The 18,878-nt window shown below is 38.0% G+C and overlaps 1 protein-coding gene across 2 annotated transcripts in view; it reads left to right on the top strand.

Moving 5' to 3' along the window:
• The window catches only part of TNPO1 (transportin 1), a 78,625-nt gene that overhangs the window by 30,577 nt on the left and 29,170 nt on the right, over positions 1-18,878 (top strand). For both annotated transcript variants that reach the window (XR_014619323.1, XM_084305765.1), the window contains exons 6-10: positions 9,773-9,922; positions 14,673-14,779; positions 15,816-15,949; positions 17,432-17,513; positions 18,195-18,317. Coding sequence is in view for 1 of the 2 variants with exons in the window: in XM_084305765.1 (XP_084161891.1) it covers positions 9,773-9,922; positions 14,673-14,779; positions 15,816-15,949; positions 17,432-17,513; positions 18,195-18,317 (596 nt within the window). In the remaining variant the exon portion in view is untranslated. The remainder of the gene's footprint in view (positions 1-9,772; positions 9,923-14,672; positions 14,780-15,815; positions 15,950-17,431; positions 17,514-18,194; positions 18,318-18,878) is intronic.

Here is an 18,878-nt window from a genome sequence, read left to right as displayed (position 1 = left end):
AGTTAAAAACAAACAAACAAATAATTTTTTTTTAAAAAATAAGTCCTTTCTCAGATCTGTCTTTTATCGTGCTTAGACAAGCAATAGAAGTCATCGTTAGTTTATGGATCTAAAGCCTTGAGTTGGGTTCCAGCTACTTCGTCCTTTAGATTCACTACTGTGCTTTTTGCCAGGACCTAGGCTAATGGCAACGTACCTTGAGAAAAACACATAATGGTCCTGACGTCATTCTGCTGGCCCATGTAGCCATAGTTATTTATCTGGTTGCCTTGCACTGGGGTATAATCTGTCCACAGAGGTAACGCTAGTGACACCAAACCCACTTCAGGATGGGCTGAAGAGTCAGTCACTAAAACATGATCCAAGATCAGAATCCAGCAGACTTTGTATAGGTACAACAGGATAAATAGTTGAAAATAGAACAGTGTCTCAACCACTCTTATTTTCATATGTCACTTTGTTATTCAGAGTGCCTTACTTGCTAATGGAGCATTACTGTGGGAAGGTTTGTTAGTATTTTTCCTATCCATCCTCCCTCCCCAGCCAAAGTTTCTGTTTCAATAGAAGCTGACACACATGGTAGCTTATTTTCTATTCATAATGACACGAACGATTCACCTAGGTCTGCAGGTGAAATTTGAAATGGCTTTTCTTAAACTGTTACTGGGATCCAGAGTGGTTCTGTAGGTTTAAAGTGAATATTTTCTGATAAGTGCTGGAAATTAAATATGGTCTGGCCAGTAGTTTTCATTCCATTACAGATTGACTTGGCAATTGGTGTTGAAAGATCTTTGAAGCTGAGCAAAAAAAGGATCTTGTGAGATCATGTATTGATTAACTAGCTTTCAGTTTCAGGAACGTATTTTTGATGAGCAGGATTAAACCAGAAAAAGGTGTTTTTTAAATTAAAACAACACCTCCGCCCCCAAAAAATCACTCACAAAACCCGTCATCCATCATGATGTCACTTAAATATACTAAAATAGCTGTAAAAGAGTGAATCTGATATCTGATGGGATTAAAATTAAGAATTAAACTCAGATTAATATACCTTTACTTAGAATTTAAAGTGCTGCACAGAATGTATAGTGTCCTAGTGAAACAACTGAAATATTTTCCCCTTAAATTCTGATGTATTGAGAATTAAAAACAAAAAACAAAAAAACACCTCGGTATTAGAATCAATGCAAAAAGTAATTGAGATGCATACATTTATTAAGGTCAACCAACTCATGAGATGATTAATTTTGTAAGATCAGAGCACTGAAAACTGCATGCTTTTTCACCTGTATGGCAGCTAACTCCTCCTTTCTGTGCCCCCACAGGGGTATTGTAATACAGACTTCAGTAAAATGTTTCTCCTAAGCAGTTTCATGGCATACATACCATAGGTGAGAAATGACGAATCTAAATATTTTTTTCTTTTAAGAGTCTTGAAAGAAACTTTGAAGTTACCAGTGGATTGTGTTATGGTTCAGGAATGCTTTCTCAGAAATCCTTATCGTGAGCATCCAGAATCAGAGTGTGGGATCTCTATTATTATCTCTTACCTTACTCCTAAAACCCATAGAAGGAAAATATTGAGAAAGAGCAGCTACAGTAACAAGTCTATTGAGTGCAGGTACCTGTTTTCTAACCCAGTACCCTGATCTGCTTACATTGGTGTAGGCTCTTCAAAACCTCTGTTCACTGCAAGCAAAGTCATTTTGGGGCAGAAATCTTAGAATTTCTGTTTTCTCTGAATAGCGTTCTGAAAGGAAAGGACAGAAGTTCTCAGACTTGCCCTTGATTATTAAGGCTATCAAACTTTTTTTCTGAAGTTTAGGTGGTCTTTAGTGTATGGTCTGTTCTGGCTCCAAAGAAAGCGTGGCTTTATTTCTGGGGTAAGTGGGAGGTATTCAGCCGTCTCTTTGAAGTCTTACCTTAGTATATATCTCAAAAGCTAAATGTAGTCTGCTACAACAAGGGGCATATATTTGTATACTTTTCTTGAGTCATACTTTCTAACCCAGTGACATTTGCTTTGTTGCTTCTCATATTGAAGTGTACTTAAAAAGCCAGTACCCACTGTCCCTGTGTGGTGTTTCCCTAGAGAAGAGGGAAGACATTGCTGGTGTGATTTCTCAGTGTACTTCTGTCCACCAAGTAGTAGAGTTTGCTTCAGTGCAGTTCTGAGGTGCTTGAGACTAGCGTGTCTTTTGCTGTGGTTTTCATCTTCTCTTTGTTAGAATATACATGTGTGGATTGCTTAAAAAAAAAAAAAAAACAAGTGACTGAGATGAGAGTAGTGTTATTCACTTGTAGATGGTGATACAGTGACTATAAGCATGGCTTATGTTTTGCCCTCTTACTCCTGTAGTATTGGCAACTTTAACTGTTACGGTGTAACTTCTATTTAAAAGGAAAACTGTTCAGTGTGCTCATTTTGCTCTCAAAGCTGTTGAGGCTTTTTTAGAAATAAGCTCATGCTGTGTGTTTTAACTACTGGTGTGGATTTAATATGTGCAAATGCAAAATGTGATAAAATCATCGCAAGTGTCACTCTTGTTCCTGAAGATTTCTGATCCATTTTTGAGAAATAGGCTGTCTCATAAGAGCTAAAACCGAAAAATAAAGATCCTGACAGAGCAGTGTCATGAGACAAGATAAATGTTGTCTTAAGAGTGACAGCTACAGAAATACCTTTATGAGCTTTACAGCAGGAAAAAAATATATCTTTTTTTTTTTTTCCTCCCCTGGGATTTTAAGTAACCTTAAGTATAATACTTTAAGATTAAGGTACACTATCCAGTCAGAAACAAGACTGGAGATGTTTCAAAACATTCAGTGTATTTGAGTATGTTAACAACCTTGAAATGCAGTGGCTGGTCTGAAATTAATCGGTGCTCAGTTGACTCATGTGAGTCATGGAAAAAAAAATTGACACAATTGCCTAAGTATAGGAACGCCTGTAAGATACCAAAACAAGGCTGGAAGTGTTCTGCTGATGCTGAGTGTTGCATATTTATTGCTTAAGTGGCAACAGCCATGCTTCTGAAGATAGTGTTGTAAATAAAGCTGAGCTGTTAAGAACATGGGAAGAGTGTTGAACTGCTGACCAAAAATTAATTTATTGGTTAGTCGTACAAGTTTTATTCATTCTAACTAATAATGGCCACAGGTCAAACAGTGCAAAAATTTGTGCATCTCTATAGGCTTACAAAACCACAAAAGTTTTAAAGAACTAATTCTCTGGTTTCACTGCTCTTTTCAGCTTCTCTATTGTATCCCCAGAAACTGGTTGTCTCAGCTCTTTATTGCCATTTTATGCATCACCTCCTGATCCAGCAATTGAATTGGTGCTAGAATTCTACCAAAGAACAGAAGAATCATTAATGCCAAATGGAAATTAAGTGTAAGGAGAATAAGATTTGCTACAATATCCCAAACTCTGTAACAAATACAGGATATTGTTGCAGTTGGAGAAAAAAAGACTACAATCCTCTGTCTCTTCTGTTTGTCTGTACCTTAGCATTAATGCAAGTGCATTGGAAAAAAGAAGTGATGAGCTTTGTGATGGAAGTGACCTAGCCAGTCTTTGGCAATGAATGAATTAGGAATTAGAGTAATTAATCTCTCTGAAAAAATTGCTTGGTGAGATGAATTGAAGTTTATTCACTCTCTGAATGTATTGAAGGTGAACATGACATCTATTATATGAATAGCTGTAGGAACACAAGGATTAATTGGATGAATGAAATAAGGCCTTGTTATCAATTTGGGTAATTCAGAATACTGTTCAGACTGTGAAGTGAATATTGGGAAGTACAAAATAAAAGATACTCACCAACACTGGTGTATAGTATGCCATGCCGTGCATTGGAAGTTTTGGCCACTTTTGCTGTCTGCATTCTGTAGGTATAGCTTAACAAAAAATTGTGTTTGCAGGCACATACAGGGTTCTGTTATATAAACAAACTACTTTGTTTCCCTGAGACTTCCTTGCCAGGAAGCCTTCTTCCCCTGTAATTAGTAACTAGTTCATTAAGGCAATCTTCTGTCATTTTTATTTCTTGAACCTGCACTTGGCATATTTTTTCCTCTTCTGTTTGACTTTTCTGTACACTTGAACTCATATTTTCAGTTTTCTATTTTAGGTTACATTCTGCTAAATGGCAGCGTAGGGTTTTTGCACTAGTGGGAGTGTTCTTCCTAAATAGATGTGCATCAACCTGCAGTAAGAAATTAGGGAGCAGATACATGCTTTTAATTCAGTACTCCATTATATAGTTTCTTTTGTTACTGTTATTACTTGAGAAAATTAACTTTTTTGTTTTACCTTCACAAGAGTTCTTACTATGAGCAAAGTGACTGATCTGCTATTTGGAATACTAATTAAAATGAGATGCTATCTAAGAAGCATCAATATGTGGTTGTGCTGATTCTCTTCTTCCAAGTCATTTGAAATCTATCTTCAGACTCCTTATTCTCCAGATTGTACTTCAGACTTCCACAGTCACCTTTCCTTGTGGAGGGAGGAAAATGAGGAAGAGCTTGGAGTGTCTACCATTTAGAATCAGAATATCCAGAGTTGGAAGGGACCCACAAGGGTCATCGAGTCATTTAGAGCAGTTCAGTTGGAAGGGACCTACAAAGATCATCTAGCCTAACTGCCTGACCACTTTAGGGCTAACCAAAAGTTAAAGCATGTTGCTGAGGGCGTTATCCAAATGCCTCTCGAATGCTGACAGGCATGGAGCATCAACCACCTCTCTAAGAAGCCTGTTCCAGGGCTTGACCACCCTCACAGTAAAGAAATTTTTCCTCATGTCCAGTCTGACCCTCCCCTGGGTTTGTGCTGTTCCCACAAGTCCTGTCACTGGTGACCAGGGAGCAGAGGCTAACACCTCCCTCCGCACTTCCCCTCCTCAGGAAGCTGCAGAAAATAGTGAGGTTACCTCTCAGCCTCCTTTTCTCCAAACTAGACAACCCATGTGCCATGAGATATGCCTTCTAGCCATTACCATCTTCCAGCTTTTACCATTTTTGTTGCCCTCCTCTGGACACATTCAGGTATCTTAACATTCTTTCCTTATTCTTGAACCTAGAACTGCACACAGCATTTAAGGTGAGACCACACCAATGCTAAATATAGTAGGAGAATTTGCCTCTCTTGACTGGCTGGCTATGCTATGTTTAATGCACCTAAAATGGAGTTTGCCCTCTCAACTTCTGTGGCACACTGCTGGCTCATGTTGAGATTGCTCTCGACTGTTGTGGAATGCTTAAAAATTCTCTGAGTCTTACAGCTTCCCAGTCAGAATTGCCCGTGCAGTAGTAGATCCTCTGGTTAAGAGAACATCCTTCTGATCACCTGGAGTTAGGTGAATGCTTTTTCCTTGGAGATACTGAAATAAAAATACGCTCTGTTGAATCTATACCTGCTTGAATGGTCGATGTGTGCTGTTTCAGATGAAGCAACCAATTTCACTAAGAAGGAATAGCATTGCTCAGTCAGGTGCTATAGGGCTAAGCTGTCATAAGCTGCCTGTACTGAGCTGAATGCAGACTGCAGTCATTATTGGTACTTATGACTCCGTCATGACACTCTTGTACCTGAATAACTTGCGAAAGCAGAAGGCACAGCTGAGTCAAACCTTCATTGGGTTCTGAAGTGTAAGAATTGCCATTTAAAAGGAGGAGAAAGGATTTCAGAATGCTTTGCAAAAGCAGGAGTAATTCTTGGCCAGTTATTGAAGTCAGTTTTTATTACCATCAGACATCTTGACTGTGGGATCAAGATGTACTTTTACATGGCTTTTCAGATTGCTTGCAGGAAAGATACTCAGCTCTGAGGGTAGGAAAAATACAGTGTGTACTATTATTGCTGGCATTTTTTTCTGTGTTCCCCTCCAATTAGCGTTAAAGGGATGGGATTGTTACTTGTGCGTTAACAGTGTGGGAATTGATAACTGGCATTCCTTTTATAGGGCTAGATTTGGCTTCACAAAGAGTGGTGAGTTAATCAGTTGCACCTGCCTCAGCACTGCAAGATAACCCACTGAAACTGTTCCAATGTCATCATAACATTTCACAGCAAGTCTGCTTTCTGACACTCTACAAAGAGGCGATGGTGTTGCTTCCTAGGAGCCATCACAGCCTAGGTCAGACACCAACACCTAGCCTCATGAGCAGGAGAAACCTTTTTTCATCTGTAACTCTATGAAGAATAATTTTATAAAGAATAATAACACTCTTTAATATGTATCTGCGTGACATCTTGTCCACTAAGGTAGAACACTACACTGACATCATGGCACCCATGTCTACTTCTATCAATATTTTACTGGTCAGAGTAAGAGTCTATAAATCACTTTACATGGTCACATATTTCATACATTTTTCTGTATGGTAGCCTTTTTCTTAGCTCGCTTGGACTTCCAGATGAACTACAGAAGACGCACTGCTTTCCCATATATACCCAATATCATACAAGCTCTGATTAGAGGAAATGTGTTTATTTGAAGGGCACAACCTCATTCTTTAAGTACAGCAGTGCTTTTAAGTACTATTTTTTAAGTACTTACTCTGTGAGCCATTAAAGCATTAAACTAGTATTACAGCCTTGCAAGGGAGTTGAAAACTTACTCAAAACCACATAATATTTGAATAGCTTTAATGTGAAGTGAGGTAAGGTGAGTGGGGAATCTTCTGCTGATTAATTTGGCAGTGAAGATGACATCAAATGCTAGAGGTCTGCTTCACTTCCCTGATTTTTGTATTGTATGTTCTTGTCCACTCTGTACTTAGGGCTGACTGAGATAGAAGGCAAGACTGCGTTCTCTTTTGATGGCTGAAGCATATGGCTGACAGAACTTAGTACAAAATCTATGAAGACCGAAGGGTGTCTTACTCAGCTCTTAGGCCATCTGCTTGTAATCTTGGCGTTACAGCAAAAACTCCATTGAGACCTATATTACTGTTTTCTGACGGTGTAGCTGTTAAGTTGTTGAATGCCCTGAATTCCATAAATATCTTCATGCAGTATCAGACTTTTTTTTTTCTCTAACTGAGATTCTGACTGTGGTGTGGTTTTTAAAATGCCTGATTATCAGATTCTATGTTGCTTCTGTAGCTTAAATAGTCAGGGTCTGTTTAGCAGTCTCTTTGGCCCACCTTTGTGATCTGTTTGCCACCTCTCAGCATGGTGATAATTGGCTTTGTTTTTTGTCTTTAATCTTTCTCCTTTTTTTGCTTCTAGTTCTTTGCCATTTGACAGAGATGTGACTTATGGTATGAATCCCTTGGAATCTTTGCAATTCTGTGATAAATGTTTACTATGAAAAATAGTCTTTCTATTGGCTATCTTTATCTTGGCTAGAAGAATGGATCTGAGATACTTGATACTGCTGCACTCCATAGGATGCTCCATAAGGCAGTACTACAGCAGCATTTTTCTTAAAGACAGACAGCCTTGATATTTATTTAAACCAGCTGGCTAATCTGAGAAATTTCTTAGTACCTGTATCTTTGCTTGGTTAAATTGAAGCTGTTGTTTTGTCACTTTCGCAATCATGTCAAGGCATTCTAAAGGACAACTGTTTTCCTTAATGTAGTGTTTAGTATTTTCTGGCTAATATTGGTTTATACTAATAGCAGCTAACATATCATGTCTAATGAGACCTTGGATGTAACTCTGACCTCCTGCACCCCTAAGAAGATACTGCTGACAGATGAAGAATGAGCAGTTATTGTATTGTATCTAACTGGTCACTAAGATGATGTGTAAGTTGTGGCTTTCAAGGACTTTAAATCACATAGGAATTAAAGAAGGACTTTCCTGGCTTCTATCCTGGCCAAATACATAGGCACAATCTTAATTGCTTACAGAGCACTGGATTTCTTGAAGATGTGCTGTCAATGGATTGCAGTTATGTAAAACAGTCAGAGTTTGGCAGATAAAATTGGTTTAATAGTAGATGTAGAGATTTTACTTTAATTCAGTAAGTATTTCAGTCAAAACTGTAGCTGATAGTACATTCAAATGGGAACTTCTTTCTGTAGGTCACTCTCCACCAGAATTTTGTTGATGGTATCTTCAAATTTTTGGGAAAAAAAAAAAAAAAGATGGAATTTGATGGATTTGATTTGACTTGCCAAGTAGTAGTTATACGGTTTGTCACAAGTCATAACCAAGCTCTGTGGTTGTGAAAAGCTGCTCCATGCATCTATTCTCTATTTAAAATAGCAAACACTTTTTGCCCCTCCTTTTTCATTCTCCCAGAAAACTTGTTGGCCCTTGAAATGCTGCTGCACTATACAAATGAAACAATGTGGTTTTTTTGTTTGTTTGCATGTTGTTGTTGTTTTGTTTGTTTGTTTATTTGTGTTTTGTTTTGTTTTTTTCCACTGGTTAAAGTTTGATGGTACTTAAAATCTATGGTGTAGGTAAAGTTGCATAATTGTCTCAAATACTTATTTAGAGTGTGGCTTTCTGGTTTATAAAAATGAGTTCTATACAAAAGCTATGTTTTTGAATCAATACATTTATAGTTATGGAGCATGACAAATAATGCTTCTTCAGGAAAAATGAAATACGAACATAGAAACTAGATTAAAGACTGCCTGATGGCTTTCTGGTTTTGGAGCTCAAATAAGATAGGTTGATTAAAATGAACTTTAATTTCTAATCAACAAAGCAAAAAACCCTGTCCTGAGAAGGGCTGCTTCTGTTTTAATTAGCCATGATCATAACGAAAGTGTCTGACTGCCAGATGTTGAAGACATTGGGATGTACTGAGAGTACTATGTTATGATGCAGTAGCTTTAATACTACTACTTTATCTTTGAAAGGTGCATATCTTACTTTACTTATCTTTATTCTATTTGGATATTAATCCTCTTGAAAACCTACAATAGGTCTGTGTGAAAACTGTAATTCTTGTTGCAAAGGAAATTTGAATATCCTTATTTCTTGCCCAGGTCAGGGCTATGAACAACAGCACAAGAAATTCAAACGTGACTAAAATACTAATTAAAATTACCTTTACATGCTCTCTAGAGTTACTGCAAATGTAAAGGTTCTTACAGTATAAACTTCCTATATAGAACATCCAGATCTCACTTTCAGCGTGTTTTAGAAGTAACACTAAGGTACTCATTCTCATGAAGAACCAAGCACAAGCCTACTCCAATATAACTGAAAGGTCTCAGCTGTTCTTTTTCCGTTCTTCCTGTTGCAGTAATTTAGAGGAATACACAGGAAAAAATAGCTCAGCAAACTTGAACTGAAACTCAAGGTGGCCTTATCTTGAATTTTTACTCTGTTTAGGTCCATTCTGGTAGCTTGTTTTCTTACGGTTTTCACTATATAACACCTGTTACCAGTGGTTAAAGCCTTTTTTTTTTTTTTTTTTTTTCCCCCTCTTAGCTATTAATTTAATAGAACAGCTGGTATCTGAAGGGAGTTCAATATTCTGTAGAAAAATAAAATGCTATTTCTCAGGGAGTAGAGGTTTTTCTCTTACTCTGTAATTCAGTTCTATTCCCTGTCTATATCTCTAGAAAACTATCTCAAAATGTTGAATAGGCAATGCTAATAGTCTAATTTTGAATAAATGGAAATACTGAATTCTGAAACTAGAAAGCTTTGCTACATAAATTGGTGGGTGTCATTTGAGGAAGAGATAAGATTAATATCTCACTATAAGCTTTGTTCTTGTTGCATTGTTTGGAAATCTGCCTTATCCTAAGAGCTGATTGAAGGTTGAATGTAACTTATTTTCTGTTGCAGATGAACCAACACGTTCTTTGAGTGGTCTTATCTTGAAGAATAATGTAAAAGCACACTTTCACAACTTCCCAAATGGGGTAACTGACTTCATTAAAAGTGAATGTCTGAACAACATTGGTGATTCCTCTCCCTTGATCAGAGCTACTGTAGGTGAGTTTGGTCTTACTGATATCGGTAACATTTTCAGGATGCGGAGTATACGGGTTGGAGCCTCACTAGGAGGCTAGAGTTAGTAAACTCCTGAAACTGTCTGCTTCTGATAATTGTTGCAACTTCAGAATGTTTCAATGCAGATAGTCATGTTCAGTATGAATACATGAATATGTACAAGTTGGACTTATTTTTACTTCCTGTTTTCTTAGTTGATTTAGGAATTCAGTTCACAGCTCTTAAAATATAACTAAAATAAGTTTACTTGAATCTATAAAAATTCAGCTTGTTGCTGTTTTTTTTACCTGAAAATAGGAACAAAGGTCTGACTTCAGAACTATTTCAGCACTCCATTTGTTTCAATTTAATACTTTTGTAGGTGCTTTCTTTCCTTCCCTCTCCACCCATGTATGCACGTACATTCAGGGAATCATAATTACTGTACCATGTGTGACATACATTCACGTAGTGAGCTTCTGCTGTTAAACACCTCTTCTAAAAAACAGTAGATAATTTGTGGTGATTAGAACATCAGCTGTAAGTGTTTTTATTATTTTTCTTTGCCACATGAAGTTCTGATTTCCTAACTATGTTTTAGTGCACCTCTTCCATAAAATGTTGCAAGTGTGCATTATTGTTATTTTTATAAGCAGAGCTTTTTTTCTGCCTGCTCTTTGAGAATATGATTTCCCTTAATTACTACAGTCACTGCAGTAATTCTCCTTGTCCACTCCAAAAAAATAGAAAAAAGGTAAAAAAGCATTGAAGATATAGTTGATTATAAAAGGAACAAAGAGAGCCATGTGCCAATTCAGAAGAAATTCAGCTCGTATCAACTGATTCCTGTTGGCTCAGCAAGCATATAAAATAATCTACCAGTTACTGCTCCATTAGAGTCACTTGGTTTTGTTTTTATCTTCTCTATAGGATTGCTTCCCCAGACCACTATACACTATATTATTTACTCTTAGGTTTTACTCTCTTTGTATTTTTTTTTGTTTGTTTGTTTGTTTGTTTGTTTTCGGTCTCATCACTTTTGAGGCTGATTTTTATTAATGTCCCGTTTCCTTAACAACAGTAGAAACTTTCAGGCTAGAAATTGTACTTACTATTTGTTCATAGGACTTGTCAGTGGCCTACAATGGAACTGTCTAAAGGAGATATTCCAGCTCCATTTGGAGTGCTGTCTTAGGGCTGTTTCATGGTTTGGTGGTGGTTGCTTTTCTGTAGGGGTCGTTTATATGCTTTCAATCAGTTCTTTGATTTCTGCTAGTAAAAGTAGTGTGTGGATTAATAGTTAAATTACTATTGAGTTGTAAGTGATTGCAGGATTATTCAGTCGCATACAAACTCTGAAGATGCATACCAAGTGATCAACTGTGAGCATACGTACATAAGGATTCCTATTTAGCACATGCTTTGCACCTTCCTGTGTGAAGTCATCAAAGACTTCTGTCTTAATAGTGAGCTTGGTCCAATACCCACCAGTGACTTGATATCAGCAAGGTGTAAATGTGTTACTACCTACCTACACAGCTTATTAGCATATGAGCTGGCATTTACAAGTCAGAGCTGCTCTTTGAGATGAGTAGTTCTTTGCTGTTCAAGCACAATCAATTTAATGGGACAACCATAATTAAGATCTCTGTAATTCTGAGAGGAAAACAAGCAAATACAGCAGCATCAAAATACCTCAGGAGCCGTAATGCAGCCTTTGCTCCTTTGTGGTCTCTGGTATCTGGTGCTAACCAGACAAAAGCTAATACCTTTTGATCAAGATGGAGGCAAGCTGATAAATTCTCTTGTCAGAAGTCATCTCACAGAAGAGAATGAATACAGCAATAGAGTCAGCGACTTAAGATTGAATAGTAAATGTGTTATTTTTTCCTCACTTAGTGTTATGCTTTTTTTAACCCCAACATGAGTAACTGTGCAAAACTTCTATGTTTAGTTTAGTACAGATCTTAAAAACCCTAAAGACAATGTTAAAATGTGGATTCAAATTTAAAAAGGACTGCTGCATGTGTTGAGGACCCACCAAGTTAACCAGTAAATAAATGCATCTATTTAGAAGGTGTTTGACTATTAGAACTTCCCAGGAATTCTGGTTTGGTCAGGACTGTACCTTGGTCAGGTCCTGCTTAAAAGCAAAAAGCAAGCAAGTAAAATGGTTTGACTAAGAGTAGTGGCAGGATGGAAGAGCTTCATTGTAGAAAGGAAAGGAAAGTTAATGATTATTCTGTGTGGGGCAGTTTTGTCATGAAGTTTGGCGTTTTAGAATTAAGGAGTTCAGAAATCAGATTTTTAGGAAATACAGAGGGGGAATGGGCTCAAGTTGAGCCAGGGGAGTTTTAGGTTAGATGTTAGGAAGAACTTCTTCACTGAAAGGGTTGTTAGACATTGGAACAGGCTGCCCAGGGAAGTGGTGGAGTCACCATCCCTGGAAGTCTTCAAAAGACGTTTAGATGTAGAGCTTAGGGATATGGTTTAGTGGAGGGCTGTTAGCGTTAGGTTGGAGGTTGGACTCGATGACCTTGAGGTCTCTTCCAACCTAGAAATTCTGTGATTCTGTGATTCTGTGAAAACACCACCTGGAAGAAAAAAAAAAAGTCTTCCCCTGTTCTGTTATTGGCATGAAAGTAGTGAAGCATAGCTGCTTTTTCTTTGTTCTCAAATTTTTTATGGTAGTGTTGGTGCAATAAATTAGGGTTGTGTATAATTGAAATAATGAGAAAATGATGCTGTCATGACAACTGCACTTCTATTTTAACAAATTCTGACATCCCTCTGGACTTTCTCATGTGTTGGGCTAATAGAACACCAAGCTGATGCTAATGTTATATTTCACATTGTCAAGTGAAATAGCAACAGATTCATAATGGTGATTTGAAGTTCATTACACATCAAAGACCATCTTTTGAAGATTTTCAGTTTCAATTGATAAACTCAGAGCTTAGAATGTTGGTCAGAAGGAGAGGCCCACTTTAACTCTCAGGTCTTACTCAAACCTGTCAAAAGTCAGAAACTACTTTGTGAAGTTCAGCATAATTGCACGAGCCAGCAGTGTGCCCTTGCTGCAAAGACTAATGGTATCCTGAGCTGCATTACCCAGCGTATTGCCAGCAGGTCAAGGGAGGTGAGCTTTTCCCTCTGTTCAGCACTGGTGAGGCCACACCTCAAGTACTGGATTCCTCAGGTCCAGGAGAGGGATTAGCATGCTGGAGAGTCCAGCAAAGGGCCACAAAGATAGTGAAGGGACTGGAGCACCCCTCCTCTGAGGAAAGGCTGAGAGAGCTGGGACTGACTGGTCAGCCTAGGAAGAGAAGGCTCCAGGGATCTCCATGTCTGTAAGCATCTGCAAGAAGTGTGCAAGGAAGGCAGAGCCAGGTTGTTTCCAGTGGTCCCCAGTGATGGGATGAGGTGTAACTACCAGTATTAGTAGTGAATTATGCAAACTTTTAAATTTTGACTTGTATAAAGTCAGTAATAGTTCTTAAGCAGCTGCTGTGGTTCAACCCGGCCGGCAGCTAACCACCAGACAGCCGTTTGCTCACCCTCCTTCCTCCCTCTCTGGGATGGGGGAGAGAAACGGGAAAGTGAAGCCTGTGAGTTGAGATAGAGACAGTTTATTAAGACAGGAAAATAATAATTATGATAACAATAATGATGATAATACTACTACTAATGATAATGTGTACGAAACAAGTGATGCACTGTGCAATTGCTCACCACCCACTGACCAATACCCAGCCTAACCCCGAGCAGCTGGTCCCCCACCCTGCTAGCCACCCCTATCTATTGCTCAGCATGACCCCATACGGTACGGGATGCCCCTTTGGGCAGTTGGGGTCAGCTGTCCTGGGTCTGTCCCCTCCCAGCTCCTGCTGCACCACAGCCTGCCCACTGGCAGGACAGAGCGAGAAGCTGAAACGTCCTTGGCTTGGTTGGTGTAAGCACTGCTCTGCAACAATTAAACCATCAGCATGTTATCATCACTCTTCTCATCCTAAGCCATAGCATAGCACCCTACCAGCTACTAGGAGGAAAATTAACTATGTCCCAACTGAAAGCAGGACAGCAGCCTTCCCTGTTCTGGTCCTCTGATTTGTTTTTCTTGGAATTTCTGTGTATACTGGAAATGGAATTAGTGACTCATTGGCCTGTGCTATCTGTTTGCTGGACCTGAATCAGCCAATCTCCACAGATGGTCACTGGATGACCTGCCATAGTATGAAAGCTCTTAATAGGTTTTTCGCTCTTAACATGTTTCCAGAATGGTTATATAAACATGGTTAAGTTGTGTGTTCACAACTTGACTACTAGGTTGTGAGTTTACTGAATAATGACAACCATTATAAAGCACTTCCTTTGTTCATGCTTTTGTATCATAAGAGGCAATTTAAAGTGGATTCTCTGTTTACTGGAGGTCAGGATTTTTACAGTGCTTTGTAATTTTGCAGTCAAACCTGTCTTAGTGTTTGGACATGATTATTTCCTTAACTGGAATTACTCTCTGCCTTAGTTCTCAAGTCTGAGCCCTTCATGGTAGGAGGAAGAAACAACCAATGTTTGCATTTCGAAGCCCTCCAAATACCATTCATAATTAAATGTATTTCCTGTCTCTATGTTTGCCATTTCTTAACTCCTTTGTTCTTTGAGAAGACGGGGGATGGTTGACAGGGAGAGAGGAGAAAAGTATGAAATGTGTGAAAACGAAATCTCATTTCCTTCATTCCTCTGATTCACTTAGGCATTCTGATAACAACCATTGCCTCAAAAGGGGAATTGCAGAATTGGCCTGAACTCTTACCAAAGCTTTGCAGCTTGTTGGATTCTGAGGATTACAATACTTGTGAGGTAAGGAGACTTATTTTGAAATAGATTATCTGAAATTGATTATTTTTGTCTCTTCATAGATACTGCTTATATGTATAGTATTTTCTGTTTGTATGTACATACATATAAAATCTCTTCAGATAGCAGTGGCTCAAATTTGGTACTTCTTTTTCTACCTTCATTCTTTGTTCTCAATGTTCATTCAAATGAATGTTTTCTTTACATAAAAGCAGAATAAGGCTGCAGATGGATAGTTGTAGCATCTCAGGTGGAAAGTGTCCTTAAGTTACCGCTCTGTGGTGCCTAATCATTTAGGCATTATCAAGTTGACCTTGAATCTTCTTACTTAAATGCTTTAGTTGTTCATTTTTCATACGACTTCATCCAGAAATGTGATCTGTCATTGCTGTGTCAGGCTATTGTGAAGTGAACTCTTTCTTCAGTGTATGCGAAGAAAAAGAATTAAGTGTTATAAACCAAGGAAGAAAAAAGTCTTGTCTGATTTAAGAATAAAAAATAAAATTCTGTGATCATAACTTCAGTTATTTGATACTGTCTCCATAAGTATGTGCAGCATTTTGTATAAAATAATCCTTAGAGATAGAACAATGGTCCAAGGTATCATGCTGTTACATAATGTTTTAGTGCTGTTTTCCCAACAAACAGAAAAAAGCACTTAAAAGTGAGACTCAAATAGACCATCATATCTACAGTTCTGTCTTACCCTGTAATAAAATCATATATAAACAAAATTAGATACTCCTGCACCAGGTTGTTTTTTAAATAAGAAACAGCTTTTAAGCATTTTCTAAAATAAAATTAAATAAATTAATATTGCATGCTAAAATTAAAATTAGCACTTGTCAGCTATTTGCCCAGCTTGAGAGCTTACATATGAAAGTATTACAGGATGAAAGCCTTCAAGGATGTTTCAATTTTACTACGCATTTAACTTACTACATTTATTGTGGTATTGTGCTGAAATTGCCTGTCCTGACATGTAGCTTTCTTCAGAATGTGAAAGAGCAGTTGTATGGTTTGTTTGTGTTTTAAACAGGGTGCATTTGGTGCTCTTCAGAAGATATGTGAAGATTCTGCTGAAATATTAGATAGTGATGTATTGGACCGACCACTCAATATCATGATCCCTAAATTCTTGCAGTTCTTCAAGCACAGCAGTCCAAAAATAAGGTAGGTTTATATCTTATACTACAGATCTATATTAAAAATATTATTTAAATGAGCAGCAAGGTTGATGCCTTGTAGATTTGTTTAAAATAGTCTAATTTGAAAAACAAAACAAAACAAAACAAAACAAAACACAGTATATTAAGTTCTAACCACTACATTAATTTTTTCATAATAGTCAACGTGACAAAAGGAACACTTTGATATGCAAAATCATAGACTGTAGATTTGGAAGATGCATAAAAGAAGAGGTTGATCTATTAACCCAACAGACAAGCATGAAAATTGTTGATGCATGGAATCTCTATGCCATTTGCTTGTTCAGGATCATTTGAAAAAACTATCTTGCATGCCTCATTCATTTTGAAATGACTACAGCAATGAGAGAGTCAAGAAATCATTTGCTGATAATTTCTGAGTTCTTTCAGGAGAATGCTTCTGCTTTTTTCTTCTAACTGCCGTGAAACTTATAAAGCTTTTTATCTTTCAACTGGGTCAAATTAAATGGGTTCATTTTTTTTCACTTGAATACTATATTAATCTCTTTTAAGTAACATAAGTACGTCAGAAAAAAAAAATCAAGAATTAACTTGTTACTGCTAGTATTTATGAACAAGAGCGGTAGCTTTTACCCTGAAATAAGCCAGCAATGTGCCCTTGCTCAAAGAAGGTTAATGGTATCCTGAGCTGCATTAGCCAAAGTATCACCATGAGGTCAAGGGAGGTGAGCCTTTCCCTCTACTCCTCGCTGGTGAGGCCACAGCTCAAGTACTGTGCCCAGCTGTGGGTTTGATCTGTGTTATCACAGATCAGATACAAGAGAGATGCTCACATACTGGAAAGAGACAGCAAAGGACCACAAAGATAGTGAAGGGGCTAGAGCACCTCTCCCGTGAGGAAATGCTGAGAGATCTGGGTCTGTTTAGCCTAGGGAAGAGAAGGCTCAGTGGGAATATCACCAGTGTGTTTAAATACGTGAAGAGAAAGTGCAAAGAAGACAGAGCCAGGCTCTTTCTAGTGGTGCCCAGTGACACAACAAAAGGTAATGGACAGAAACTGGAACACAGGAGGTTTTATCTGCTCATCAGGAAAAAAAAATAAATCATACTTAACAGTGAAGAAGGGCATATTAAAATTTCACCATGTTGACTTTTATGTAATTGTTGGTAGTGGAGGAGATCAATAATCATAATACGCTCAGAAAGAACATCCTTACATGCTGCTAGGAACAAGTGTGCCAGACATAGTCATCCTGCTCTGGTTTTTATTTACTTTACATTCTGATTTTTACATATTTATTAGGTGTATTGGAGTATAAGGTGGTACTTAGTTTTCCTTGGTAATACTGTAGATGAACAGACTTTTTTCAGTCTTGCTTCTAGGTGATCTTTGGTCAATGTGATTTGATTCTGATTTTTTTTGATGCCTACGTATGGTTTCGAAAAAGGTTTTAAATCACAAAAATGTAAATTTTGATTGTTCTAGATCTCACGCTGTTGCATGCGTCAATCAATTTATCATCAGCAGAACGCAAGCTCTTATGATGCACATAGATTCTTTTATTGAGGTGGGTATGCATTCTTGGTGGTGGTGGGGATTAAGTCAAATTGAATGCCTGTTCTTTCGAGAGCTTTGAATAATGTTTTACAACTGCCACTTACCTCTGGCTTACTGTTCTTAGCTTCTGATATAAAAAGTAGTAGTTTTAAAGGTGTTTCCTTTTCATAATTAGAGGATTTTTTTTTTGCATTACTTTTTTTTGCATAAAGGTATAAAAAGTAATGAGACAAGTCTATTACTTAACTGTGATGGAGAGAGCTCAGTACAGGGATCATCATGTCATTTAATCTGTCTGAGTGATGAGTGTCTTTTTAAGACGACTATTGAACATGAGCAAGAAGGGTGGTGCTTTAGGTTATCTGTAGTATTTCATTTGCTGCTGTTACATACAGAAGCATTGCTTTAGAAATTCATTTGTGTTTATGGAAAAATTAAAAAGCCAGGGAATAATGTTCTTGTGCCAGGGTCTAATATTGCCAAGTGTTTTCGTCATGTGTACTATGCACACTGAGAATCTGAAAATGCTATTTGCTAAAAGCAAGTATCTCTAAGAAGTAACAGGGTATTCTGAGGCATGGGAAAAGTAACAGAATTGCATATTTGGCTACTTTAGTTTGCTATTAATATAAATTTAAATGCAACATGAACTAGGCAAATTAAGACTTTAACTGGTATTAATTTCCAACAGAATCTTTTTGCGCTGGCTACTGATGAGGAGCCTGAAGTACGCAAAAATGTTTGCCGCGCTCTGGTAATGTTGCTGGAAGTTCGAATGGATCGCCTTCTTCCTCATATGATTAGTATAGTTGAGGTGAGTCTCATTTCCTTCACTGCGTGATGAAACCAATTTGGGGTTGCAGAAATAACAAATAGAAAGCATTTCCAGGGAATGCTTTTCACTGGGGAGGTGATAAAACAGATAATCCTGGAAACTATTTCCAGGCCTGTGAAGGACAAGAAAATCACCAGGATAGTCAGCATGGATTCTCCAAGGGGAATTCATGCTTTACCAGCCTGATGAACTTGTATAGTGAAATGACCAATGTGATGGATGAGGCAGCAGTAGATAGTCTTCCTGGACTTCAGTAAGGCCTTTGAAACTGTCCCAACATAAGATCCTCATAGCCAAGCTGTTGAAGTATGGGCTGGTTGAGCATACAGTGAGGTGGATCAAAAGCAGGCTGAAAGGCTGGACCCATAGGTTAATGGTCAGTGGTGCAAAGTCTACTCAGAGTCCAGTAACGAGAGGGGTACCTGGGGCATCAATACTGGGCCCAGTCCTGTCTAACATCTTCATTAATGATCTAGACAGTGGGGTAGAGTGCACCCTCAGTAAAGTTGTTGATGACACAGGACTGGGGGAAGTGGCTGA

The sequence above is a fragment of the Netta rufina genome (assembly GCF_964035555.1).
Source record: "Netta rufina genome assembly, chromosome: Z".
Taxonomy (NCBI): domain Eukaryota; kingdom Metazoa; phylum Chordata; class Aves; order Anseriformes; family Anatidae; genus Netta; species Netta rufina.
This window is presented reverse-complemented; position numbering and strand designations above follow the sequence as displayed.